This window comes from Panthera pardus, unplaced genomic scaffold (assembly GCF_024362965.1).
Source record: "Panthera pardus isolate Hobbes unplaced genomic scaffold, ASM2436296v1 HiC_scaffold_22, whole genome shotgun sequence".
NCBI classification, from domain to species: Eukaryota; Metazoa; Chordata; class Mammalia; order Carnivora; family Felidae; genus Panthera; species Panthera pardus.
Genome location: NW_026526788.1, coordinates 68,735,867 through 68,762,577, shown reverse-complemented (window position 1 = coordinate 68,762,577; position 26,711 = coordinate 68,735,867). Strand labels below are relative to the sequence as shown.

General features: G+C 45.6%; 1 protein-coding gene across 1 annotated transcript in view; it reads left to right on the top strand.

Moving 5' to 3' along the window:
• LOC109272691 (guanylate cyclase 2G-like) overlaps window positions 1–26,711 on the top strand; it is a 56,447-nt gene that overhangs the window by 17,409 nt on the left and 12,327 nt on the right. Inside the window, 11 exon segments of the mRNA XM_053910128.1 lie at window positions 2,154–2,339; window positions 3,761–3,905; window positions 5,555–5,690; window positions 6,817–6,938; window positions 7,584–7,747; window positions 10,045–10,182; window positions 12,381–12,464; window positions 13,199–13,304; window positions 13,804–13,889; window positions 20,910–21,078; window positions 22,884–23,039. Of these exon segments, the coding sequence (XP_053766103.1) occupies window positions 2,154–2,339; window positions 3,761–3,905; window positions 5,555–5,690; window positions 6,817–6,938; window positions 7,584–7,747; window positions 10,045–10,182; window positions 12,381–12,464; window positions 13,199–13,304; window positions 13,804–13,889; window positions 20,910–21,078; window positions 22,884–23,039 (1,492 nt within the window).

Below are 26,711 nucleotides of genomic sequence, written 5' to 3'. Positions count from 1 at the left end.
CAGGCGCCCCAAGAGCTAGTATTTAAAGCCAGTGGGCTGTACATTTAATCACCACACCACACTAGCAGGCCACTTGTACTTAGCTATGGACACACTGTATAATTTTTATGGCAGTTTTATCTTTCTAAAATGAGCTTGTTTTATACAATCATGAGCTGAAATAGGGCAAAAGGGAGTAAAGAAAAACGTATAATAATGTTCCAGATTTCTTTTATCTTTTTATCAAGAGTATTTTCGATTGCCCAAAGTGTCTCAGATCTCTCTGGGCAGCCAGCTGGAATTCTACACATATGCCAGACTTCCCAGAACATCCTCCCACCTTCCCTTGTCACTGCTGGCCACCCCTTTCTCTTCATTTCTGTCCCCTCTGCCTTCAGACAGATGAGGAGATGCTGGGCCAGTCTCGGTATTGACAGAGAAGCCCTTCAACACCCTTGCTGCTTTTTCCCCAAACCTTGATGATCACATTCCAGTTGGCTTATAGTGGCAGAAATCATATAGAAGTAAAAACATACCACACAACGTCCATGCAATTGAATTCATGCTGCTCTAAAAAAAAAAAAAAGAATAGCATAAATCCATTCTAGAAAAAGATTCCCAATGTAGGCTTAGTGGGGGACAAATCAAGGTGCAGAACAGCATTATAGTGTGATACTACTTAAGTAAAATACACACGCATACGGAACTGACAGGAGGGAGCCATAGGGGAATCGGGGAAGATTTTGTGGTCTTTCATGTATATACAGGCAATGAGTGGGCATTCATTTCATAATAGTAATAATATAGATAATAATGATCATAACAAACCACCTAAACCATAAGAAGAAAATTGAGAATCAATAGTCCTGATGAATGGATAACGAAGAGGTGATATATGTATATATCACCTCTTTATATATATATATATATACACACACACACACACACGCACACAATGGAATGCTTCTCAGCGATGAAAAAGAATGAAATCTTGCCATTTGCAACAACGTGGATGGAGCTGGAGGGCATTACGCTAAGTGAAATAAGTCAGACAGAGAAAGACAGATATCATATGTTTTCACTCATATGTGGAATTTGAGAAACTTAACAGAAGATGGGGGAAGGGAAGGAAAAAAAAGTTACAAATAGAGAGAGAAGCAAACCATAAGAGACTCTTAAATACAGAGAATAAACTGAGGGTTGATGGGGGTGGGGGGCCAGGGGTTGGGGAAAATGAGTGATGGGCATTCAGGAGGGCACTTGTTGGGATGAGCGCTGGGTGTTGTATGTAAGCAATGAATCATGGGAATCTACCCCCGAAGCCAAGAGCACACTATATACACTATATGTGAGCTAACTTGGCAACAAATTATATACCTATCTGTATCTATATCTATCTATATCTATCTATCTATCTATCTAAAGAAGTAAAAATGATATTACAAAAAAAAATCAGCAGTCCTAAATTTTTCAAGTTTTTTGCCACCCATTGCTAGAAGGTAAGGTTTCTGCATCTTAAGGTCTTGACACCCCAGGTAAGTTATTATTATTTATTTATTATTTTTTGGCTTACTTCCCACTCTTTCAACGCTAGCTCGAAAATGGGTGGGCTCCCAGGCCCCCTGGAACATCTCCCATCCATTTAGTGTGCAAAGGCTGGGTGCAGGCCACATACAGTGATAACAGCCAGCATTGACTGAGGGCTTAACTTACACCAAGCTGGGCGCCAGGAGCTTCCGTGGACTATCTCACTTAATCCTCACGCAACCCACAAGGCAGTGCTATCACTGTCTGTATTATATTAGATAGGTGAGTAAAACCAGGGCAGGAAGGCTGTATACCTGTCCAAGGTGGCAGTCATCAGCTGGTGGAGCCAGAAGTCATAGTAAGGCCTGCCTTTCTCCAGGCCTCGGGTTCTTATTGCTGTGTAACACTGAGATGTAATTAAGCAAAAGTTAAGAGCTTTGCACATAGTGTGTGCTCATTAAATGCTAGCTGTTTATGTTTTCTTTGGCTTATCCCTCGCTTAATAAATTAGAGCCTAAACTTTGTCCTGAAAGTTGTGTTTCCAAGGATCGCAGTGAAGAGATTCAAATTCGACGTTGACTTTATGTGGTTCCGTTGAACAGGAGTATTTCGTACAGAATGACTATGTTTATTTCATTGTGTTTCAGGACAGTTTTTGGAAGGAGGTGTTGACGAATCAGAAGGCGATGCACTCCTCCACGGTCTATGAGTCAGTGTTTCTCATAGCCTTTGGCTCCTATGGAGAAGGCCCTGGAGGTGAAGACTTCCAAAAACAAGTCTACCAAAGGCTGAGAGGACCACCCTTCCACAGCTCCATATTCACGGACGAGCAGGTCTGATGTGGGGCCTTCCTGCACAGGCCCCTGCCCCCTTCTTGAAGGATGTTTGTTTGGCTCTGAGAGTCTCCCTCTTATTTCCCCTCTGCTTGCCTCACTCCCCTAACACACACACACACACAGACACACGCACGCAAATGTGTCTGTGCACACACACAGCCACACACTTTCTCATCTTCAACAGTCCAAAATATACAGTAGTCTGATGCTGTCTTGTGAAATCTGCACCCCAGGACCATAAAGGAGGACAGAGGTCACGAGATGAGAGGTCAGTGGCCTTTGGAATCAGAGACCTAGGCTCCTATCCCAATTCTGTTATTTACTAACTCTGGGCCTTGAGGTGAATTGCTTAATCTTCTACACATCTGTGTCTCCCCCCAGAAAATGGGACTCATAATGACATCTGCCTCTGGGGTGTGGTTTTGAGTATCTAATAATACAGAACATGGAATTAGCAGAACTGATACCAGTGGGACGTCAAACCTCAACAATTTCCTTTCCCGGCAGGATGCCAGGAGCAGGAACCAGAATGGAGGGATCAGAGATGTGGAGCTAGGACAGGTCAAGGCAAGCAGGTGGTCTGGAACAGGGAGAAGAAGGTCGGGAGAGAGATTAGCAGCCAGTGGTGGTCTCTGTATGTGTGGGATGATGGGGGAAAGTGTCTCATTTCCACAGAGAATTCTTTATAGAGACACCATTGGCCAGAGCTGGAACCACTTCCAGGGTGGGGCTGAGCTGACCTTGAAGGTGGTGATGGGTCACTGATGACAGGCGTTCCATTAGGAACAAGGTGGCCCGTTGTGGATCCTCACACAAAAGAAAAGATGATCAACTGACAAATACTGGGGGAGTCGTCTACTAAGTGTCATCTCTGTACCAGGTTCTCCAGGGAGAACCTGCCTGGCCTCTAGTCAGCACTTAAATTTTTGTGGACCAAGTGGGTAGAAGAGAACATGTATTGAAGACCTACTATGTTCCAGGTAGTGAGAATGGGAGTATACCTATTCTACCTCATTTAACTATCCTTATTACCGTGACAGCGGCCTTCTCATTTTGTTAATCGTGAGGTGAGATTCAGAGATTCAGAGAGGTTATGGAACTTACCCCAAGACTCAACAGCCAGTAAAGCAGCAGGGCCAGCCTGGCTCTGAAATCTGCCCTCTTTCCATTAAACCATACTCCCTCCCACCCGTGGCCTAAAGAGCCGTGCCTGACCTGCAGGATCACGTGATCTCCCCGGGCCCAGGAGGCCCCAAGAGGCCAAGTGTGGTCCGTGCTATGGGATTTGATGGCACAGGCCCAGGCACGTGGAGGGCCCTCCTCTCCCTGGGGGACAGCGGGGACCACGGGTGTGTTCCAAGGTGAAGAGGACAGAGAGAGAGAGAGAGTCCTCCCTGCGTTTGCCTCCCTCCCTGAAGGTGAGCCCTTACACTGCCCACCTTCGAGATGCGGTGCTGCTCTATGCCCAGACGGTGAGGGAGCTGGTGGCAGCCGGGCGAGATTTCCGAGATGGGCAGCAGCTGGTGGGCACCCTGAGAGACTCCTGTCGCGCTGCACTGCGGGGTGAGTGGCTTGCCCGCTACTGGGTTTCCTCGACTGGGGCCTGCTGCTGCTCCCATGGGCAGGGCCCGGAGAAGCCGGGCTGTGGCTGGAGGCTTGCCTCACCGAATCACAGGGTCCCTCTTTCTTAGGGAGATTCTTCTTCAAGGGCTGGTTGAGGTTCAACCTCCCGGCTTCCACGGGCCACTCTTCCAGGTCTATCCAGAAGGCTGCCCGGACCAGGGTAGGGGGCCTCGGGGGCACATCATCCCCCCCGTCCCCGGCTGCCACCACCGCACCGCGCAAAGTCTCTCCCGCCAGCTCCTTTTGAGCCGAATCTGTCTAGAATGAAACTCAAAGTCTGTGAGGACTGCCTCATGGGATTGCTTCCACAATGCTTCCCATCCTCTGCCCTCTCTGACCGGGGTGCTGGGCCTGATTCCCGAGAATGACCTCTAATGATGGGACTGCCCGGTCTGGTTCTGCTCGCAGGGGTGAGGATAGGCTGGGAAGCAAATCACCCTGGGTGCTCAACAACGGTTACCACCTTTCAGTGCACTCCAGTTTCTCATTCCTAAGACAGGGATAATACCCCCTGATCGGACTGGCCCTGGACAGAATCAGGATATTTGTCTCTGCTTCTTGTATTCGTTTCTGCCACACGGTGGAGGGACCACAGCCACAGAACTAGTGAGTGCCAGGGGCCTTCACACCAATCGAAAAGAGGCTCTTGGCCAAGGAGGTCAAATTAGGAGATGAACCCCCGTCGCCTTGTTGCGCCGTGCTGAAAGCAGCAATTCGGGTTGTTGCATTTGCACCAGCTCTGTCTCCGTGCAAACCTCAGCAGGGAGCTGGGCTCGGCCCTCGCACTCGGGATGCCAGCACGCGTTCGCACGGCCCGGCAGCACGGGGTCCTGGGGAGAACACGGCACTTGGAGCCTAACAGGCCTGCCTCTTCCTGGCCCTGGAAACTCAGGGGAGTCTGCCTCCAGCCTCTGCTTGTTAAGGAGTGGTGCCTCCCCGAAGGGTCCGCTGGGGCTAGTCGTGTGAAATCACCATGACCCGCGGTGCTGGGCACACAGCAGGTGCTCAATAAATGGTCATTTTGTGTCCTCTCCCCGGTGGGAACGAAGCTGCGATAAGTCCTATGTCAGACCGTACGTCCTAGTCGCTGGTATGGAAGAGCCGTATTTTGCTGCCCTGGAATCTCTAACATGTCCTTTGTGCGTGGGGTTGAGCATATCCTGGGCCAGGACGGGGCACCATGTCGACACCAAGCACAAACCAAAACTAAGAGGGAAGAGGCTCGCTAAGAACAAACTTTGCAAACTCATGCCCCGGGGGCCTGTCAGGCCATCTGCCCCCTTTTGTCACATCTGATTGTGGGTTGTTTGGTTTTTTTTAATGCTGGATGGGCTCCCCAGCATAGGCCTAACAACACACATCTGCCTGCCCAAAGTGCCCTGCCCCACCAGGGGACCACTCTGAACCACCTTTCCTTTTTCACGCTCCTCCTTGACACTGTCTCAGATTTCCTGAAAGGACAAGAACCTCACTGCTGGCTTTTGGTGGCTGCTGGGCGGGGTTTCTGCTCATCTGAGCTGACAGACTGGCATTTCCAGCCACATGCTCCCCTCTGTCCCCCTCATCGTAAGCATCTTCTTTCTTCCCAGGAATCACTGGCCCCGTGTTTGTGGACTCCCAGGGAGAAAGGCACGTGGATTACTCAATCTATGCTCTACAGAAATCTTGAAAGGGGTCCCGCTTTCTTCCTTTTCTTCAATATGACAGCAATCAGAAAGTAATCAGGTACTGTTGGGATCTTTATGTTTAGATCGTGCTACAGGAAGGGACCTGGGAGGGGGCAAGGGCTGGGGGTCCTGCCGGGAGGCCAGTTTGGGATCCGGCTCCTAGAATGCACCACACAGGTTGTCTGTTGCTCCTGAACTCAGGTGAAGGTCTACTCTGGGCCTTTAAAATAATCTTGCCCTTGCTTGTGGGTGTGGCTCAGCCACTTCAGATCCTAGTTTAGAACACAGCACCCCCCAAGTGCACCTCCACGGGGACCTAGGCCTCCTCTTGCAGCCAGGCAGGTCCCACAGCCCACGGTCTCAGGGACAGGCCCTGACCTAGGGGTGGGGGAACACAGCACCCCCTGCAGGATCGAGTCCCCAGCCAGCCAAACCCACTCAACCCAGGCGGCCTGATTCCCAAACAGACAGCTTTGTGGACACCAGGACCTGCGTGCCATCCCGGCTTCCTGTACCCAGGAATCCCTGGGGGAAAAAAAAAATCTGTTTTTGTTCTCTCGGCTATAAATCAATGAGAAAACTAAAAGGAAACCTAAAGCTTAATTGAATTGCTACTTGTCCCCACCATCACCACCCCCAATCCAGATTTGATTTGACACTGTTCTCCCTCCCTATCCTTATGGAATTTTAATATGCCAAAGTAAACTGGCCCAGGAAATGAAAAAATCATAATCCTCAGTAACAAACAGATCTTCGGTATTGTAGGAACAGGCATTCTCCACGAAGGGGGCGGTGTTTTGGTGTGTGTGATGTCAAGGTGCTGTGTAACAAGAGTTGTCTACATCAAACACGGGAGAAAATCCCAGCAACACCGGAGCATTGACACATCACTTTTAAATCAAAAGTGACAGGGTTCCAATCAAAAGATGAAGTCAGCTCTTCTCCCCAACAGAATGATAGTGCCCTTCCATGAATTAGATGATCTGCAGGTGAGTTTGAAGAGTCTAGGTGAGGTGTGAAAACCAGATGGGTCACCAAATGTTTGAATTAAGAGACCAAGGCCTGCTTCTTGCAAATGACATGCATGTTTCAGTTGCTTCTGCCCTGCCTAAGGTAGTGACAAAGCAGAATAAATGCAGTGGGCACTGACTTGTAATTGTCTTTTTTTTTTTTTTTTTTTTAAGACCCGCGAGGAATCTCTCCACTCTTCCTTGGCCCCGGGGCTCACTTCCTGAAGACAGACCCAGCTGTGGATTTGACAATGAGCTCTGCGGAAAGGCGCCTGCTTCTACAGGTCAGTGCGGGCGCTCAGAGAAGGCGGTACGTAGGGATTCTCCCCAGGAGGGTATCTCAACAGCGGTGGCACTGTTGATGTTTGGGGCAGGCTACTCTTTGTGTGCGGACGTGTCCTGTGCACTGAATAGCTGCATCCCAGGCCTCTACCCGCTACAGACTAGCCACGCTCTCCAGTTGCAGCCACCCAAAAAATCTCCAACATCACCTGCCTCCCCTGTAGAGAACCTCAGCTCCAGGGAAACCTGGCCCCCGGGATGTGAGTCTCAGGGACTTCATTTCTAAGGAGTTAGGGAGTCTGAACAAGGGAGTATTGCCTGGTGCTCCTGGAATTAGGTGGATCATAACAGAGAACAACTCTAAGAACTCATAGTGAGCGATCAGTAACAGTGGTGGTGGTACTAGAAGTCATCCCCATTGTCTGCAATGGAAGTTTCTATCCACAGGGGGAGGTGGGTGCAGTTGCCATGGGAACCAGAGGGGAGGTCAGAAAAGAATTCTTGGGAGAGACAAGTCTGAGTGGACCCAGGACATCCTAGCTTGGACCCAGGTCTGGATAGCCTTTGAGGCATCTGTGTGGCATGACCAGGCTGGGGCCAGGACGTGCTCTCTTCTGTTCTTCAGCAGGCTGTAGTGATGACATATCCCTCTCCTCCAGGCATGACTGCTGTGATCCTCGCTATGGCCCTCTTGATTACTGTCTTGGGAGCTGTCATCATAGGTCTTTGGTTAAGGATTCAGAGGGGAAAATTGCAAAGGCGAAAGGAAGACATTTGGTGGCAAATCAATTATGATGACATCACCATTCTGCCCCCAAACAAGGTGAGGCCACAGCCGGCCCAGATATCCACTTCCTGCTCACGGCTAGTGATTTGTGGAAGGGACCTCATCTAGGAGTTTCTGAAAGCCGAGGCTGACTCATTGATAAAGTGGGTGCTTAACGGACCCTTTAGCCCCACATTCTGGCTCTGGGCCTCCCACTTCCTTGATGAATATCCCTGGGAATGTCATTTCTGGGCCTTAGCTTCTGAATCCTTATAAATGATCAGATGGTCTCGAAGATTCCCTTCAGCTCTATTACCCTGTGGGTGTAAGGACTCATATATTCTGCTCAAATATCAAAGCTGTCTCCTGGGCAGCATTTCATTATTTTGAAAACCACATGAACTCCTTTAACTGGCTCACGACGAATATAGTAAGAATCATTTGCTCAATGACCTCTTCTGAGGGAGGTGAGCCCCACGGAGGTGTCTATAAGGTGAGACAGAAGCCCCATAAATGGAGTGAGTAAATGTCTCAGCCGCATCTTCAGAAAGCAGGTGACATTTGGGAAGAGGGATTTGCTAGAGATGACCAGGAGAGAAGTAACGCAGGGTAAGCCAGGATTTATATATTTATAAATATATTAAATATTTATTTAATATACATTTAATAAATAAATGTATATTTATTACATTTAATAAACATAACATTGTTTGATAAGGGTGTAACATTTACATAATTTCAAAAACTACTACCATGACTGTATCTTATGACTCCTTGTATTTTAGCTTGAAATTTTGAAGTGTCTTTTCTTTCTTTTTTCTTTTTTTTTTTTTGTTATTGATATTAAACCGGGCAATCTTTGCAAGCATACATTGATTATTTGGGAGGATTTATTGCCCTACTGGAAATGTTAGTAAGAAATGTTCTTTAGATTAGAAAGACGGATTCAAGTTTCTATAGGTTTTTTTAAACAATTTTTTAAGTTTATTTATTTATTTTGAGACAGAGAGAGAGAGAGAGAGAGAGAGATCACAGGGGAAGGACAGAGACAGAGGGAGAGAGAGTGAATCCCAATCAGGCTCCACACTGTTAGCGCAGAGCCTGATGCAGGGCCCGGACCTACGAACTGGGAGACGATGACTGAGCTGAAATCAAGAGTTGGGACGCCCTGCCGACTGAGCCACCCGGGCACCCGAGTTTCTGCAGTTTAATAAGAGCTCTCTGTTCCTGGGAAGAGGGAGAGGGAGGGAGTAAATTTTGATTTCATCTCAGTTTATTAAAAACCTACAACTGAAATGAATTTTAAAGATCAGTAATTTTAGAATTTCAGAGAGTACTTGCTCAGGAGTACATGCTACTCAAGATATCAAGAGAATAACAAGAATCTACGTATTTGACCAGATTTATGAGTCTTAAATATCTCAAAGCAAAAGAAAAGTGTTCTAGAATGTTGGTGCTTGTTAAAAAAATAACACTAAAGTGAGACCAAAGTATATAGGTTTGTTCTCACGGACATTTAGATTAACTGTGAAGATAAGGAATGCATTATGGGTCAAAATCAAACATCTCTGTCATGTTATATATGCGTTGTTCCTGTTATATTGGCTTTCTTTTCAAAATTGTAGTTTGTATTATTCATTTCTTTTTAGTGGTATTCTTGAATGTACTATTCATTCACTAAATGAGTTGTGACTTTCAAAAAATAAAGGTGACTTAGAGGAGCCGAAATCAAGGAAGCTCCAACACGTTAGGATCAGATCAGACTTCACTAGCAAGTCGTTTCCAAAGTCCCTGGGGGTTCTGGGACTCACTGGTCTGGTCCTGGGGTGAATGACAGATTGGGGGTGGAGATGTGATGGAGAAGAATACTCAGCCTTCTTCCCTCTTCAACCAAATCAGCTCTGCTCTGTCCTGCCCGGTTTCTACATTAGGGTTCCAGGTAAGACTCTGCTTGAAAAACAGCATTCCTCTGTTTTAAATACATTCTCTAGGTGTTAGGGAGGCACTGGGGTTATTAAATAGAGAGGTAATGTGGTTAGGTGCTCATTTCAGAAGAGGATTCTGGCATCGAGAGACACATCTAATTAAGCGCCAGAGCCAGAACTTGAATTTGGGCCGTCTGACCCCAGAGCCTTATCCATGACAACTGTCTGTGGTGGTATAGACACAAGAGTGACTCATGTAGTAGCCAAACACTCACACTTTGGGTCAGAGGGATCAGGACTTAAGGCCTGACTTTCCCCACTTATTAACTGCGTGACCTTGGTGCCCATTTTCCTGAACTATAAAAGGCACACTCTCTTCTGTACTTGGTCGTGCTACGGAGAGCAATCGGGTTGCGTTGTGTTTTACAGCCATCCCAGAGATGCACGCCCGTGTCGAGAGGAAGCAACAGTAACTCATCTAGTGTGATGATTTCTGGGGATGCCAGTTCCCTTGTCAAGAGCCAGCAGGTGGAAGAGGTCTTTTATGCCCCTGTAGGGCTTTACCAGGTACTATTGAGGGCAAAGTGACTGCATGCACGTTGTAGTGTGTGTCTCTGTCCCCTGTCCTTTCTGCCAGGCAGGGCATTGTGAATAGGGGAACACTCCAAGGAAAAGCCAGGGTGTTCTTGTGGCTCCAGAGCGGTGCGTCTCAAACTTCAATGTGTACATGAAATACCGGGGCTCTTGTTACAAAGCCGATGCTGTTGAGTGGGTCTGGGGTGGGGCCTGAGATTCTGCATTTTCCCTAACAAGCTCCCAGGTGATTCCTACGCTGGCTTCTAGACTAGACTCAGCTCCGTCCAAGAGAACTTGCCATAAAGAGGAAAATATTGCAAATCTGCGTGGTCCAGTATGGTACCGTTCTAAGACTATTAAACATTAGTGTGCTGGGGAACCGGTTTTGAGTTTTATATCATTTTAATTTGGGGGGAACCTCATGTGGCTAGTGGCTACCTTATTGGACAGTGTCTTCGTAGAACATGTATTACTGCCTCCTTGGTACCACTTCAGCACTGACGAATTGGCTGCTGCAGTATAAGCATGGACAGCCACCAGAACCTGCGACATAATTCCTGCCTGCCCTTTGTCACCCTCTCTTCCACTCCCCAGACCGTTATGGCTGCCTGTGCTTAGCACTCCTCTAGAAGTTCAAGTCCTCTGGGTGAAAAATATGTGATGAAAAAAAATCTCATATATAGTGTTTGAAATATACAAAAAAAAAAAATATTATCTGGGAGGTCCCGGAGAGCAGGGGCCAAAAGCTGCAAGCAAGGAAAATTTTGTTCCTTGCTCTCTAACTTGGGTTTCATGAAGATTGGAACCAAAGCATTCCTCTTGCAACTGGACTTATTTTTCTAAATGTTTACTTGGGTTTTCGAACTACAAAAAAAATTGTCTTGAATATCATCATCCATAAAACCCTGAGCACCTTTATTCATACAAAACTGTGTATAATGGTCCAGTAACCATTTAGAGATGGCAACCAGGAAGCCACAGAATATCTCTATTGATTAATCTCCCTGAAATGTTTGCTCTCTTCTCCCTCAAATACCATCACTGGGGTCCCCAGCTTTTTATGGTAGTGTCCAAACTCTTTAACAAGGGTTCAAGGCTGTCTACTGCCTAGTCCCAGCCTACTTTCAGAAAAATTGTTTTTCGTGGCTGAAATCCTATACTATCCAGTCGGTCTTACTGCTTATGCCATGTGTGTTTTGCACCTTTGACGATACCATGACTGCTGCCCCTACCCCACCCCCTCTAGAACCTTCTTGCCCTTCAGAGTTCAGCCTTAGCATTACCTCTTCCAAGAACCCTCTCCTCTATCCCACGGGGTGCCTTCCTCCTTGGAACCCCCATCACAGACCAGTCTTTTGCAATTAACCCCATACTAAAAGTGGGAGATCTTGGGTTGTCATTTAAATTGTGCTGAGGCTTGTGTGTCCAGATTCTACCTTTTTTTCTATGCAGATTTCCCCAGGTTGTCAGATGATTTGTGGCAATTTATTGACTCTCTTAAAGCAGACTTAATAGGTAATGGCAATGAGATATGCTACTTCCTGAAAGCCTGATATGTGCCAAGCATTGAATTAACAGTGTTACGTATTTTAACTGATTTAAGCGTTGTAAGAACTCTATGAGATAAGTTTCCTTTTTAATCTCCATGGTACAGATGAGGAAATGGAAGCTTGGAGAAGTTAAATCCCTTGTTCAAAGTTAGTAAGCTGTAAGCAGTAAGAGGTAAGCAGAAGTAAGGTAAGAGCAGTAAGGTCGTAAGCAGTAGAAATGGCCTTGACCCAAGTATCTGACTCCAGGCTTACTCTTAAGACCTCAGCTCACCATCCCTTTGAATGAAAATGGGACATTACTGTGTAATAGAGTGTAATCTTGGAGTCAGATGTTCAAATTCTGGCTGTATTACCTACAAATGTGTGACCTTGGACAAGTTACTGAACCTTAGTGATCCCACCCGGAAACATGCCTGTCTTGCAGGGCTATGATACGTGGGAAATGAGATCTTATGTGTTAAGAAGCTAGCTGAGCACCTACAGATAGCACAGTGCCACCCTGGCCTGATCTGGACTCTGATGTCCCTTTTGTAGGTGGATTTCTTGCTGGTTTTCCTGCTTCCCTTCCTAGTCTTTTCTGAGTAGAGCTTTTCTGGATCATCCTGGATTAAGAGCATTCCACTTTGTCTCTGGTTCCAGGGAAACCATGTGGCCATCTGCTACGTGGGTGACCAAGCAAAAGCCTCAGTCAGGAAGCCGTCTGTGCTGCAGGAAATCTGACTGGTGAGGCTCCTCCCCACTCTCCCTGGGAGAGAGAAAGTGGCGCTGATCTCTGGCTCTCTGCTGCCAGCTCCCTCTTCCCATCTGGGAACACCCCAGTCCAAAGGATCAATGATGGGAAGTTTCTTCCCACTACCCCCAAGCTTATTGGCCCACTACCCCCATCCCCTGACAGCTCAGACATTAGGCTTAAGACCCTTTAGGCACCTGAAACCTGGGACCCCTTCCAGCCTTGCCCTTTTCCCTTAAATTCCCCCTGGCCTTCATTCCACCTCTCCATCCTCTGTGTCTGTGAGGATTGTTCACCTCTCTTGAAACTTTTCCTTGGATGGAGTCCGATTCATGGGGTCTGACTTCTTGCTCGAAATCTATGACCTGTCATGGCCCAGACACTGTGGCATTGACAGCCATGAACACCAGGAAGCAGGGCCAGGTCTGTTTACTGTGATGTGGTTTTAGTTAATCCCCATGGCTAAGGTTAGACTTGGATCATTCCTCTGGTTTATTTGCTAGAGGCAGACTGCCTGGATTTACCTCCCAGCTCTGCCACTAATAAGTTGTACGATCTTCAACACATTATTTTACTGTTGAGCATCAGTTTCCTCATCTGTAAATGGGAACAGTCAGAGTTCCTTTCTCACAGGGTCTTTGTGAGAATTAAATGTATGTAAAGCACACAGCAGAGTTCCCAGCACAGAAGACGTACTACGATCATAAGCTATTATTATTATTTTCAGGTATATGAATTAGGGCACGAAAACATTGTCCCCTTCTTTGGCATTTGCACAGAACCACCCAATGTCTGCATTGTCACCCAGTATTGCAAAAAAAGGGAGTCTTACGGTAAGCGAACTAGTAAACCTTACTTCAGGTTAGATTAATAGCAGCTAATAAAGAACTCGTCAATGTTTTGTCCTTTATCCAAGAACAGTCCCTCTCTGGTTTAATTGCAAGACCTGCATTATCTTGTTGGGCCGCCTACAGTTAACAGTGGAATTGCCAACAGTCAATTTTTCTTTGCTCTGGGTGGAGATTGCCTGAGCCTGTTTTTGTTGCCTAAGACACTATTGCTACTTCTGAATTGTGTTTCTGGACCCCTTCCTACCCATAGTATGTGACCATCATCTTTATGTCTGGAAAAAGGAAGTATTTATAAGACTCCAGACTTAACAATGAGTCAGGTTATAATATCTCCTGGGAAATTTCGAGTATTGGCTGTAGAGTACTCTGCCTCAGGTGGCTCTATTGGTTCTGGTCAAAATCATCCAGCATATTAGAATCAAAACCATTCAGCACACAAAACTCCCTGTGCTTCACGTTGAGTCAATGGTGATAATCTGAGTAACTGTCTTTCAGGATGTTTTGAGAAACTCAGATAATGAGATAGATTGGATATTCAAACTCTCGTGTGCATATGACATTGTCAAGGTGACTGTGGCATAAAACTTAAGGAACAAATACCATAGCGTTTTTTGAGTTGTTCCGTGTTTTTGGTGAAGTTGAACTGTAATCTTTCCTGAAAACTCTGATCTTGCTCAGATCTCCTCAAAGTGATTGCACTTAAAACTCACCACTTCAGTCAGGTTTTCCATTCTTTTCACCCTCCTTGATTTCAAATAGGCACACTAAAGTTGAAAGGGATGCTAGGTTTATCCAGTACCCAAAGAGCAGAGTATTTACATTTCAGGGTAGAACTTTTTACCCCGAAGAAAATCTAATTACTAGGCCATGAAGCAAGCTGGGGAGGAAGATTCCTAATACCCCTTCTTTCTGCCTAGTTTTTGATTCCTTTCCCCAGAAAATGGGAATTGGTGCCACAATTACCTCAAAGCTCTTGACCTGAGAGGTGGGCTATGGATGCAGATCTGGAAGCTGTAAAAGCAGGCAGCAGAGTCTTTCCTTTGGGCAAAGAGGGCTGTGGTGTTTGAAAAAAAAAAAAAAAAGTAATAGTAGCAATCGCAGTACTTGTGGCCTTGTAGCTGAAGTATATTTAGTGATTATTTTTGCCTGCTTTCTACCACTTTGTGTATTAACTTATTTAATTCTCACAACAAAATATGAGGTAGATCTATCATAGCTCCATTTCACAGATGGAAGGTGAGTATGGGGAGCAGCACGTCAGTGTGGACCAGCTAAGTCTATCCTCCTCACCCTGGGCTAAAATCCAGCCTCATTTTGTAAACTTGTCCTGCCTGCTTTCACCATCAGAGGGGACTATGCCCACAACCTGGGAGTGGGTCTTGGTGAGGAAGTCCCTCAGTCTGACACATGGGCAGCAGGACAGGGCTGGCCATCATGTCAATCAACAGTCCATTCATCAACCAACAGACTCCTTTAGGTTGAGACTTGGCCTGGGTGTTGTGAGGAACACAGGGTGAAATATAAGCTCTGCCCTCCTGCAGTAGTGACTGGTGAGTGACTTTGGAAAGTCACTTCCCCTCTCTGGACCTCAGCTTCCATGTGCGTTCAATAGATGAGGTTGGCCTGACTAATATCAAAGAGGTTTTTTTCTTTTTTCTCTAGGATTTGATTGCTCCTTATTTTGGAGAAGCTGAATCTTACTGGCCTTGTGAAACTTCGGTTTCCTGGGCTTTAGTGGAAACCGGAATATTGTAATTACCAAGAAAGGTAGACAAACTGAAATCGCCTATGACTGGGTCCTCCCGGACAACCTTGGGCCACCACTGTCATTATTTTAGTAAAACTGTATGGAACATCTATTAAGGGTTGGCCTCACTCTGGGAACTGTCATAAGAAGACAAGGACTTGTTTTCATCGCTAGATGGAATAAAATCTAGGTACAGAAAAAAAAAGTTAGGAAATATACATATAAAATTAAATGGTGGGATAGTTATAAATAGGATCTGATGTGGCATCCTTTTCTACCCTGGACTCCTCTCTCCTTCCCTTCACCCACATTCTCTTCCCTTCCTACCAAGCCCAGAGAAGTATTCTAGACTCCAGGGATCTGTCTCCTGCCCCAGCCAAAACGGATGACATCATGTATATTTGTTATGAAGAGAAAACGAGTAAGTTAGCTGTCCCCAGGTAAGATACAAATAGCTAATAGATTTAGCTTTTTCCATCGGCATTTGGTTTTTGAGAGGAGTTAACCCAAAAGTTTCTCTGGAGAAATGCTAGGGTAGGTGATAATGGCACTCTGAAAGGAAAGTCTCCCTGGTATTAATCAGTCCTTTCAGGTCACTGAGTCTCTATCCCCTGCTCCATGCCAGGGGAACCAAAGACAGCTGGACACCTTGCTTTAGAAGGATTGTTGTCTTCTGAAATGGAGCGTGCGCATTATGGGACAGTGTAAGGAAGTCATAATGAGTTCAGTCAAGGCACATTTAGGCACTTCAAGGTCAATTACTCTGCCAGAATTCCTTCGAAAGGGACTAGTAGTAACATGAAATTCATGAAAGCTTCTCAGAGATTTCCCATTGGTGACCCAGGCACTGGGCCAAGCTCTGTGCGTCAGATTGTGTTTCTGGCCATCACATATCAATCATAAAAACAATTCCTCTCCTGATGTTTATTTGACCAGAACACTCTTGATGCCAGGTACCAGAGAAATTCCGAGATGCCACAGACTTTTCAAGTCAACCAACATATATTGACTGAGCACCTAATTTGACTGAGACCCAATTCTGGGCATGGAGGGCACAGAAGAATTGGCTCATTGTCCTGTTCCTGAAGAGTTCAACCCAGTGGAGCCAGCCTGGGAAGGAGCTTTGGAGATTATAATACTCTTCTCGAGTGAGGGATGGGACTTCAATTTCTAAGTAAGAGAAGTCTTAATGAATTCAGAGGAGCGCAGTTGGCATTGAAGTTGTCTTGGGTGTTTGAACCCTGGCTTTCCACTACTGACCAGGTGACCTTACCTACCTTAAGCCTCAGTGTCCCTGTGTATAAAATAAAGATAACAACAGTCCCCATCTCATAGAGTTGTTGCGAGAACTAAGATATGCTCAGCACTGTGCTTACCTGTTAATAGGTATATACCAAATATCATTTGTTAGGTGAAGCAATAGGGTTGCTATTATCACAGATAACTCCATCCCTAGTACTAAAAAAATGTACAGTCAAAGAATTTATTCCCCCAACAGTCCTATGGGATGAATTAGCACTGTCCAAAAAATACCAGCTGTATGTGACTACTAACCACTGGTAACGTAGGTAGCTCCAACTGAAGTGTGCGGTAAGTGTAAAATTCACACCAGATTCAAAGAATCAGTAAAAATATCTCACTATTTCTATATTGATTACATATTGAAATAAGTTTTTTAAATACATTGGGCTAAGTAAAATATATCCTTAAAAGTAATTTTACCTATTTAACTGAACAAGTGAAAATTATACACGTAGCTTGCACTGTGTTTCTATTGGACAGTGTTCTTAATAATCAGCAATTCATGCCACTATTCGTTCACTTTTAACTCCAATATTAATAAAATTAATAGTTACTCCATTTTCAAGAGGAAATAAAATGAGGCTTAGTGAAGGTGAAGTAACCACCCAACTGGTAAGAGGGAGGTTGGGATTTGCAACCAGTCTGTCTCCAAAGGCTGAGTTCTTCCTTCCATGTTCTGCTTCTTGCCTGTATAAAGTATAAGAGACCCCAAATGTGGGATGCAGAAATGAGAGCACTGGGGGTACCCCCCACTCAACTTTCCAGGAGGGGAGTAAATGTAACTAGCAGACAGGTCGGTAATAGAATTGCAAAAACTGCATGAGATCTGGCACATAAATCATAAACCTCTCAGTTCTACGTGGCCTGTGACAATACACATAAAATCATACTTTTCCACCACGACAGGAAAAGAAAAAGAACTGAAGAGATGTGTGGTGTCTCTTAAAGAGGACTCCATTTCTAGGATTTCCACTGTATCCCAAACATCTCCTAATGGAATGTGCTCTGTTAATAAACCTGGGCATCAGGAGTGATCAGTGGTGACCAGATGTAAAATGTCTCCTGCCTAGGGTGGGCCTGGCTCTAGCAAGACCAGGGACAGTTGTGAGTGTCAGGGACAGTCCTGCTGCATGGGGAGGTCTCCATGAGGTGAGAGAGAATTCTTGATTGGACAGAGGTCTCCCCAGATTGCATGCCCAGACCTTGGCTTGTTGAGCCTCACTGGAGAATTCCAGAGACGGCCCCCAGACAGCCCCCTCCAGGTTCAAGTGAGTGGGTTGCAGTCCCAAAATGTGATTGAACTCTATCATCTCAAAAAACACACAAGCCTCCTGAATTTGGGGGTGGGAGTAGGAGTGGTGTGTCCACTGCCTTGGGCATTTCCTCACTGCTTTCTGCATTAGCCTGTATTTCTTTTTTTTTTTTTTTTAAGTTTATTTATTTATTTTGAGAGAGAGAGAGAGAGAATGAGTAGGGGCGGGCAGAGAGAGAGAGTGAGAGAGAATCCGAAGCAGGCTCATACTGTCAGCACGGAGCCCGATGTGGGGCTCGAACTCACGAACTGTGAGGTCATGATCTGAGCTGAAACCAAGAGTCAGACACTTAACTGACTGAGCCACCCAGGCACCCCAGACTGTATTTCTAATGCATTATTGGCTCAGGAGTTTTACTAAAGCAGGATGGTGACTCAGACTATGATCACTGCCTGAGGGAGAGTGAGTCCCTGAGCTGGTGACCAAGAGGCCCAAGGACCCCATCTCTGGGTGCAATAGTCCACTCAGGGCCTCCTCACATTCATCTTTTCTGGAACATTGAGTGCTATGTACCACACCCATGGGTGACATCACCCCCCCCCCCCCTCAGCTGGGCTTGAGAGTCATTTGAACCTCCTATCATGGTGTTAGGAGAATAGGTGTGCTTTGACCGCCCCACCCCCCCAGCCTCCTGGACAATCACCAGGACACCGGAAACAATAAAAGCTAATGATTTAGAAGCGGCTGTGCCTTGAAGGCAACCCAACCTGGGTTTATATCCCAGCTTTGCCCTCACTCTTCAGGAGCAGTTTAAAACTGTGAGTTTCCTCATTGGGAAACAGAGAATGGGAATATTAATCTATCTCCAGGAAGACCAAATGTGATAACATGTATAAAGCACCCTGCACAATGCATAGTACAAAGTGCTCAAAGAAAGGTTTATTGATACTTATTTGTTCATCACAGATCCACATCACAGTGAGAATCTCCATGGACCCTGGTGGCTTCAATGCAATGCTCAGTCACTCCTCACTCTCTGCCCTTCAGAGCTTTCTTTCTTCAGTCGAGGACATTTGTTCAGTTGGTCGAGGGCAGGGACTTGGGACTCGGACTGTACTTATTCCCAGTCCTGCTCCACTGCGGGCCAGCGATGTGACCTGGGGCAGGTTAACTTCTTCATTTCTCCCTTTCCCTATTTGTAAAATGAGGTCAATGACAATACCACCTGACTCTACAAGGTCACTACGGGAATTACACGAGCTAGTTTAAGTAAGGGACTTAGAATGGATGTCACATAAGGTTAGCATGATAACCTTAAAAAAAAGTATCCAGTAAGACCCTTGAGAAAGACATTGTCATTTTCACTCTTGCTCTGAAACCTCTTGGGTGAGGCAGGTGTGAGGAGATCCGTGCTACTCAGGCTAATGCAATTAAAATGGCTCTGTGACAGCCCCATACCTGTGACATACTCAGGTTGCTGGCTCTCTACCAGCTCCCATGCTAAGTATTTGAAAATGAATGGTTCAGAGATTCAGATCAAAGATCTAAAGAAACTTTATGTAGGTATTTCAACTCCAAGAGACAGGAAATGTTGAATAAATATTACAGAAATGTCTTATTGCGAAGCCATCAAGGAAGGTAAGGAAACAAAGACCCCAGGATCATAAACAGTGGGTCCCCCTATCCCCCTGCACTGTTACAGTTACTTCCAAAACATAGTCAGCCCATCCCCTTAGGCTTCGTTTCATTGCTTCTAGGTCTGCCCTTGGAAATTTCAGAGAAATACAAACATCCATCAATCAGATCCTGCTTCAAATGTGACCGTTCTCATTTTCAAATTCATTTCTTCTCTATCTAGCCTCCCCAAATACCTGTTTCCCTCCTCAATCCCAGGTCTTTCTTTAAAGCCCTTCCCTGCCTATGGAAAGATCTGTGCACTCTGCCCTCGTCTCCTTGCCAAATGAGTGTGCCCTTTGCCTTCATGACTCACCTCCTTTAGCAAACTCTTCCTGTTGGCACACTTTCCCCATTCTGATTAGTCTCTTTGGGTTCCTTCGCATCCAGCTTGGCTTGTGCCACACACAATCCATAGTTAACGTAGGCTCTTCTGTTCAGGTCCAACCATTGGTCTTTTCTTTTTAAGCTCCCCAGGTGATTTTAATGGGCGGCCAAGATGTGAAACAGTAGAGGAGGCCAGCTGTTCTCAGACTGTGTGCACATGAATCTCCTGGGGACTGTGTTAAAATGCACAGTCTGATTCGGTACATCTGGGCAGGGCCTGAGACTCTGCATTTCTGCCAAGCTCCCAGGTGCTGTTGGTGCTGCTGGTCCCAAGGCCATGTTTCAAGTGGTGGGGATCTAGACAGTCCTATCTTGTAGATGATGAAATTGAGGCCCAGAGAGGTGAAGTGTCTTGCTTGAAGAGACCAAGCGGTGAAGTGGAGATGTGATGTATGCCTTCTGACTCTGGTGTTCTTTCTGGGCCTTTCATAAATAATGGTACTTTATTATTGCATAATAATAATAGATATAAACCTTTAAGAACATGGCAGATGACATGAGAATTTTCCAACGTTCCTCATTTTATTGCTTTTCCCCGCAAAGTGTTCAAACAGGACCCTAAAGTGCGTATAATATAATATAATATAATATAATATAATATAATTATAGAATCATTACATGTAGGTAGGAATAGAATATAACTTGCAACATGTAGGTAATAAAAGAATATTCTTAATTACATAGGTTGTTTCCAAGTTGATTTTTTTTATCGTTTTTATACACATTTTTCATGATGATTTTTGGTGGGTGTTTACTTTGTGTCGTGCACCATGTCTGGTGTCTCATATGCATTATTACATTTAATCTCCACAGCCTCCCTCTGAGGTAGAGATCGTCACATCCATTTTGATGAGAAAAATGAGGCTTATGGGGTCAAGTAACTTGCTCTCTGCTAAGTGTTAGAGCTGGGATTTCAAGTCAGGAGTCTGACCACTTAGTCAGACTCTATTTTGTTTAGCTTATTGGAGCTTATTTATTTTAGGCTGGCCTTGCCTTCATGGCTGCACACTGGGGAGCCAGAAATAGTTTCCCCTACTTGGGTGACACTATCCAGGTTGAGTCAAGGACAAGGGGCTGTTAGTGGTTCTTGAACAGATGAACATAGAGATGGGCGGTTCCCCTCCTCTGGGTCGTGTTTCTGCCCAACTGTTTCTGTCTGTGTCTTCCAGACACAGGTTCCATTGGCCCCTACGCTAATTCATTTGCTTATTTTCACTCTTCCAGGGCATGCTGTTCCTCCACAGGAGCCCCCTGGGGTCCCACGGCAACCTTAAGCCTTCCAACTGCCTGGTGGACAGTCAGATGCAGGTGAAACTGACAGGCTTTGGGCTGTGGGAGTTCAAGTACGGCCGGATGTACAGAGCATACAACGAGGAACCGACAGACCACTAGGGTAACCACTGACAGATCGTGTACCCACTAGCCCATGTGGTAACGGGGCACCTGACCCCACCCTATTTCCTGAAGCTCACTCACAGGTGCCAGCAGGGGGCCTTCCTCTGGAGCTGACAGTGCGTGGTTGTTCTATTCACCCAAGGGAGCAGGAAAAAATAGCCTCCAGGGTGGTGAGTCCGTGGTGTGACGTCTGAGTTAGAAGGTTAGGGCTCATCCTGGCCAGGCCAGGTGGCTCGAAGCAAGTCACCGGTCTTCTCCTTAGCCCTCTATACCCCACTACACTTCACCTGTGTTCTCAGCACACCATCTGCAGGCCCTTCAAAGACCATGGGTTCAGCGGTCCTACATCCTCTCGCTGCTCTGGTATCACTTGAGAAACTTTACAAAGTATGTGGGTGGCTGGCTCTCACCCCAGATATCTGAAGATGAAATCTGGGCATCAGCACTGTTTCTTAAAAACTCTCGGGGCACCTGGGTGGCTCAGTCGGTTAAACATCTGCCTTTGATTTCGGCTCAGGTCGCCATCTCACAGTTCCTGAGTTCACGCCCCACGTTGAGCTCTGTGCTGATGGCACGGAGCCTGTTTGGGATTCTCTCTCTCAAAAATAAATAAATAAACCTTTCAAGTAAAATAAAATTAAATAGAAACAAAAACTCTCAAGTGATTCTGATGCGCATCTCAGGGCAAGACCTTCTGCCTGGAGTCAAACCCTCCTTTGCATATGAGCAAACTGAAGCTCGGACTCTTCCTTGTCCAAAGCTAGTGAGCAGTCTTGAGTCTTACCTTGCATGTATCCCAGCCATCTGAACTCCTCTCCCTGGGGCAGCACATTGCCAACAGCTTTGCTGCGCGCATGCGAGGAGGTTCTGTAACACGGGATGAGGCCTTACAGAAAAAAACAGAGGGGGAAATTCTGAAAACCTGTTGGTAGTCATCCTACTTCCCCATCCCCCAGTATATTTTCTTTTAATGATTGTAACCTACAATGAAATAAACCCATCAACCTCACACCAACAAATAAATGTAGGTATATAAAATATCAGGAGCATGGAAATCTGTAAAGACAGAATGTGGACTGGTGCTTGCCGGGGGCTGGGGGTATAGGAAACAGGGAGAAACTGCTTAATGGCTGCAGGATTTTACTTTGAGGCCCTGGAAACGTTTTGGAACTAGATAGGGTGGTTTGTTGTACAATCTTGCAAAGGGGCTAAATAACTAACACTGAACTGTTTGCTTTAAAAGGGTTCATTTTATGTTCTATGAATCGTACCTCTGTAAGTTGGTTTTTTAAATGTAGACAATACAGGAGCGCCTGGGTAGCTCAGTTGGGTAAGGATGTGACTTTGGCTCAGGTCATGATCTCGTGGTTCATGAGTTCAAGCCCTGCATCGGGCTCTGTGCTGATAGCTCAGAGCCTGGCGCCTGCTTCAGATTCTCCTGCTCTCTCTGTCCCTCCCCCACTCACGCTCTCTCTCTCTCAAAAATGAGTAAATGTTAAAAAAAAAAAAAATTTAATGTAGACAATCACAGAAAGGGGAAGGAAAATGAAAACTTCTTGTAACTGCACAATCAGGTGTTAACCACAGTTAAGATGTTAGTGCTTGTCCTTCTTGATTGTTCTGTCTGCATTCACGTACCCACAGATCCCTTTTCGCTCTACAAGTCAGGCACCATTAGGGAGGATTTTTCGGGGGCTGGATACTTTCAGTTCTGTGTTTTCCTGAGAAAGAGGGGTGACTTTTCCGGTTCTGCCTGTCCCTCTCCCACTCCATGCTTCCCTCATGACACCCGTTGCTTTGCAGAGCTCTACTGGACGGCCCCAGAGCTGCGGCGGCTTCCAGAGGCACCCCGGTCAGGGACCCCAAAGGGAGATGTTTACAGCTTTGCCATCCTGATGACGGAGCTGATCCACCACCAGAACCACGGACCTTTTGCTGACCTCAACGAGATGCCTGACGGTAAAGCTGAAAGTCTCTTTGGCAGGCTTTGGTCATGTGGGCTAGCTTTTATTTCTTATATTTGCAGGGGGCGGGGGGGGGGGCAGTGGCATGCTAGCTTTTAAATGATAGTTTTTTATGAAGTGTTCATCAACTTATTATTTATTCCACTGTTTTTCTGTCGTAAAGTTTCTTTTTTTTTAATTAAAAAAAGTAGTTGCCGTTTGCTTACAAAAACAATCAAAGAGCTCAGAACTACATACTTCATTACAGCAAAGTGATCCCGTTGGAAAATGAGTCAGGTCATGTCACTTCTGGTCACAACATCCTCCCCTGGCTTCCCATTTGGGGAATGAAAACTAAGCCCTTACAGTGGCCGACAGGACCACCAAAGGCCTCTGATCTGGCCTCTGACATTCTTTATTAGTGTCCTATGGCTGCCATACTAAGTTAACCACATACCTGCTGGGTTTAGTGGACAGAAATGTATTTTGTTACAGTTGTATAAGGCACAAGTTCAAAATCAAGGTTTAGCAGGGCTGTGCTCCCTCTAGAAGCTTTAGGGAAGATCAGTTCTCTGCTTTGTCCAGCTTTTGGGGGTTGGTCCAGATTTCATGGGCTTGTGGTCACATTTCTCCAATCTCTGCCTTCACTTTGACGTTGCCTCCTCCTCTGTATATGTCTCTTTTGTCTGTGTCTTATAAGGACATTTGTCATTGGATTAGGGTCCACCTGGAAATCTGAAATGACCTCCTCAACCCAAGATAATTAACTATACCTGCAAAGACATTTTTTTTCCAAATAAGGTCACATTCATAGGTTCTGGACGTTAGGACATGGACATATTCTTTGAGAAACAAAGTTCATCTCAATACACCTTTCTAATTCCATCTCCTATGGTTTGCTCATTTCAGTCATGCCGGCCACCTTCATGTGCCTCCAACATCCCAGACACATTCCTACCCCAGAACCTTTGCACACACTGTTCCCTCTGCCTGGGTATCTTTCATCTCATATGTGTATACACAAATTTACCTCAATCTTTCTTAAGGACTACAGAATTTTCATTGTAAGGATAGGCTGTGTATTATTGATTGATGCACAGTTTGGTTGTTTTCCATTTTTCTTGCTATTACAGTTGATGCAGTGAGCAGCCTTGTATCTTTGTGGGCTTGAGATTGAAGAGATAAATGTATTTTAAGTATATTTAATTTTTTAAATAAATGCTGCCCAGTCGTCTTTATAGGATATATTTAGGCTCATTTTTTTGCTGAGTTGTCTCTTAACACACATCCCGTCATGGAATTAAGGGCAGAAGCTGGGGAGATAAAGCAAAATTTGATCAAGAACGATAAACAACAAAAAGAAAGAATAGTAGGTGTAACCCCCCAGCACTGTTATCTTCCACCTTGGCTGTGCTCTGGAATTACCTGGGGAACTTTAAAAACTACTGATGCCTGGATCTCGGCCTAGGAGGTGCTGATGCTATCGATCTGGGTGGCTGCCTGGGCATCAGCATTTGCAGGTGATTCCAACATGCAGCTCATGTTGAGAACCACTGTCTGAGAACAAGCATAGGGAGGTGTGCATGTATCAGTTGCTAAATCAACTCAGCCCACCTTTCCCTCCTGGTTTTTCTTCTTTATCACCATGCCTACTTTTTCTAGTCCATTCCCAATGGCCACCCTCAAGTTTCATTGTTAGATCATGCATTCCCTGGAGAATTTCAAGTCAGGATCCTTTCTCAATGTATATAGTTACTTTAAAAATGGATTCCACTTTCTAATTTATGGTGAAGTGAAAAAGAGGGGAGACTAATCCAAAAAGGGTCATTCAAATCCAAGGGCAACTGACTTTAGAACCAAGAAGCCACTCAGATATTCCGAGAGCGAGCCCAGGAAGGATCCCAGCCACACTCACTAAGCTCAGCTGCCATCTGGTTGCACCAGGTGGGGTGGGGGCGGGGGTGGGAAGACTGTACCCAATTGGTATATTTGCCCCTCATTGTAGTCTTATGCCCACAAAGTTCAATGAAAGCTGGCCATATGGGACTATGTATACACAGGACTGCAATCAGGGAAAGTACAAGGTGCACCTAATTTGTGGCCAAACACGCTTCTCCCATTAACATCTCATACTTCCCTACAAACAGTCCTGGTGCTGGGGACTGAATAGATATTGATGTCCTGTGCACACTAGACAAGTGGTTTTCAAATGTTAGTTGGTGTCAGAATTACCTGTAGGGCTTGTTAAAAAAAACAGAATTGCTGGGTCCCACCCTCAGGGTCTCTGACTCAGTAGGTCTGGGGCAAGGCCTGAGAATTTGCATTTTTCTCAAGTTCCCAGATGATGTTGAAGATCCACAGTTTTGAGAAGCCTAGTGCAACCCTAGACTAGCAGCTTCAGCATCCCCTGGGTACTTATTAGAAAAGCAAATTTTCAGGCCCGGCTCCAGGCCTTTGGAATTGGAAACTGTGGGGATAGGCCCAGAAGCTCTGCTTTAAGAAGCCCCCCACCCCTGATTCTGATGCACACCGAAGAAGAAGAACAATGACAATAGAGTGACTGGTGACTGGTGGATTATGGGATGGCTGCACGTTAGTAGCTCATGAACACGTGTTCCGAGGTGCAGGCCCATGATGTGAATTTGAACCCATGGTTCAAAGTTTTATATCATTTTATTGATTCTCTCATGATATTTCTTAGAGCTGAGGATAAGAAAGCAGAAGATGCAACAATAGTAATTCTTCAGTGACTTCTTTTAAAACCATTGTTGTCCCACGTCTCAAATTACACTTCATTTGGGATGTAAAACACAATTACCCATAGAACTTTCTTATGTGTAGTCCTTCAGATTATTTTTAGGCATTGAAAGTGTGCATTTAAACACAAGCATGTAGGGGTGCCTGGGTGGCTCAGTCGGTTGAGCGTCCGACTTAGCTCAGGTCATGATCTTGCGGTCCATGAGTTTGAGCCCCGCGTCGGGCTCTGTGCTGATGGCTCAGAGCCTGGAGCCTGTTTTGGTTTCTGTGTCTCCCTCTCTCATTGACCCTCCCCCGTTCATGCTCTGTCTCTCTGTCTCGAAAATAAATAAACGTTAACAAAACAAGAATTTAAACACAGGCATGTACATTTACAAAAAAACAAGATCATATTTTACACAGTGTTATAACTTGTATTTATTCTTATTCTTTTTTTCATTCTTTTTAATCTTTATTTATTTTTGAGAGAGAGAGACAGAGTGTGAGCGGGGGAGGAACAGAGACAGAGGGAGACACAGAATCTGATGCAGGCTCCAGGCTCTAAGCTGGCAGCACAGAGCCTGACATTATTTCTCCTCCTCCTCCTCCTCCTCCTCCTCCTCCTCCTCCTCCTCCTCCTCCTCCTCCTCCCCCTCCTCCTTCTCATCCTCCTCCTCCTTCTTCTTCTTAAGCAAAGGCCATACTCTTTTAGATTCCCTTAGTTTTCAACCCAATATCCTCTTCTGCCCCAGCATCCCATCCAGGACGTCATGCTGCATTTAGCCATCATGTCTGTCTAAGCTCTTCAAGAATGTTCCTTAAACTATAATTCTAATGACATTGTACTTTCGAGGAGTACTGGCCAGGTATTTTGTAGAATGTTTCTCACTTGGGATTTGTCTCATTATTTTTCTTCCTTATGATGAGACTGGACTTATATGTCTTGAGAGGA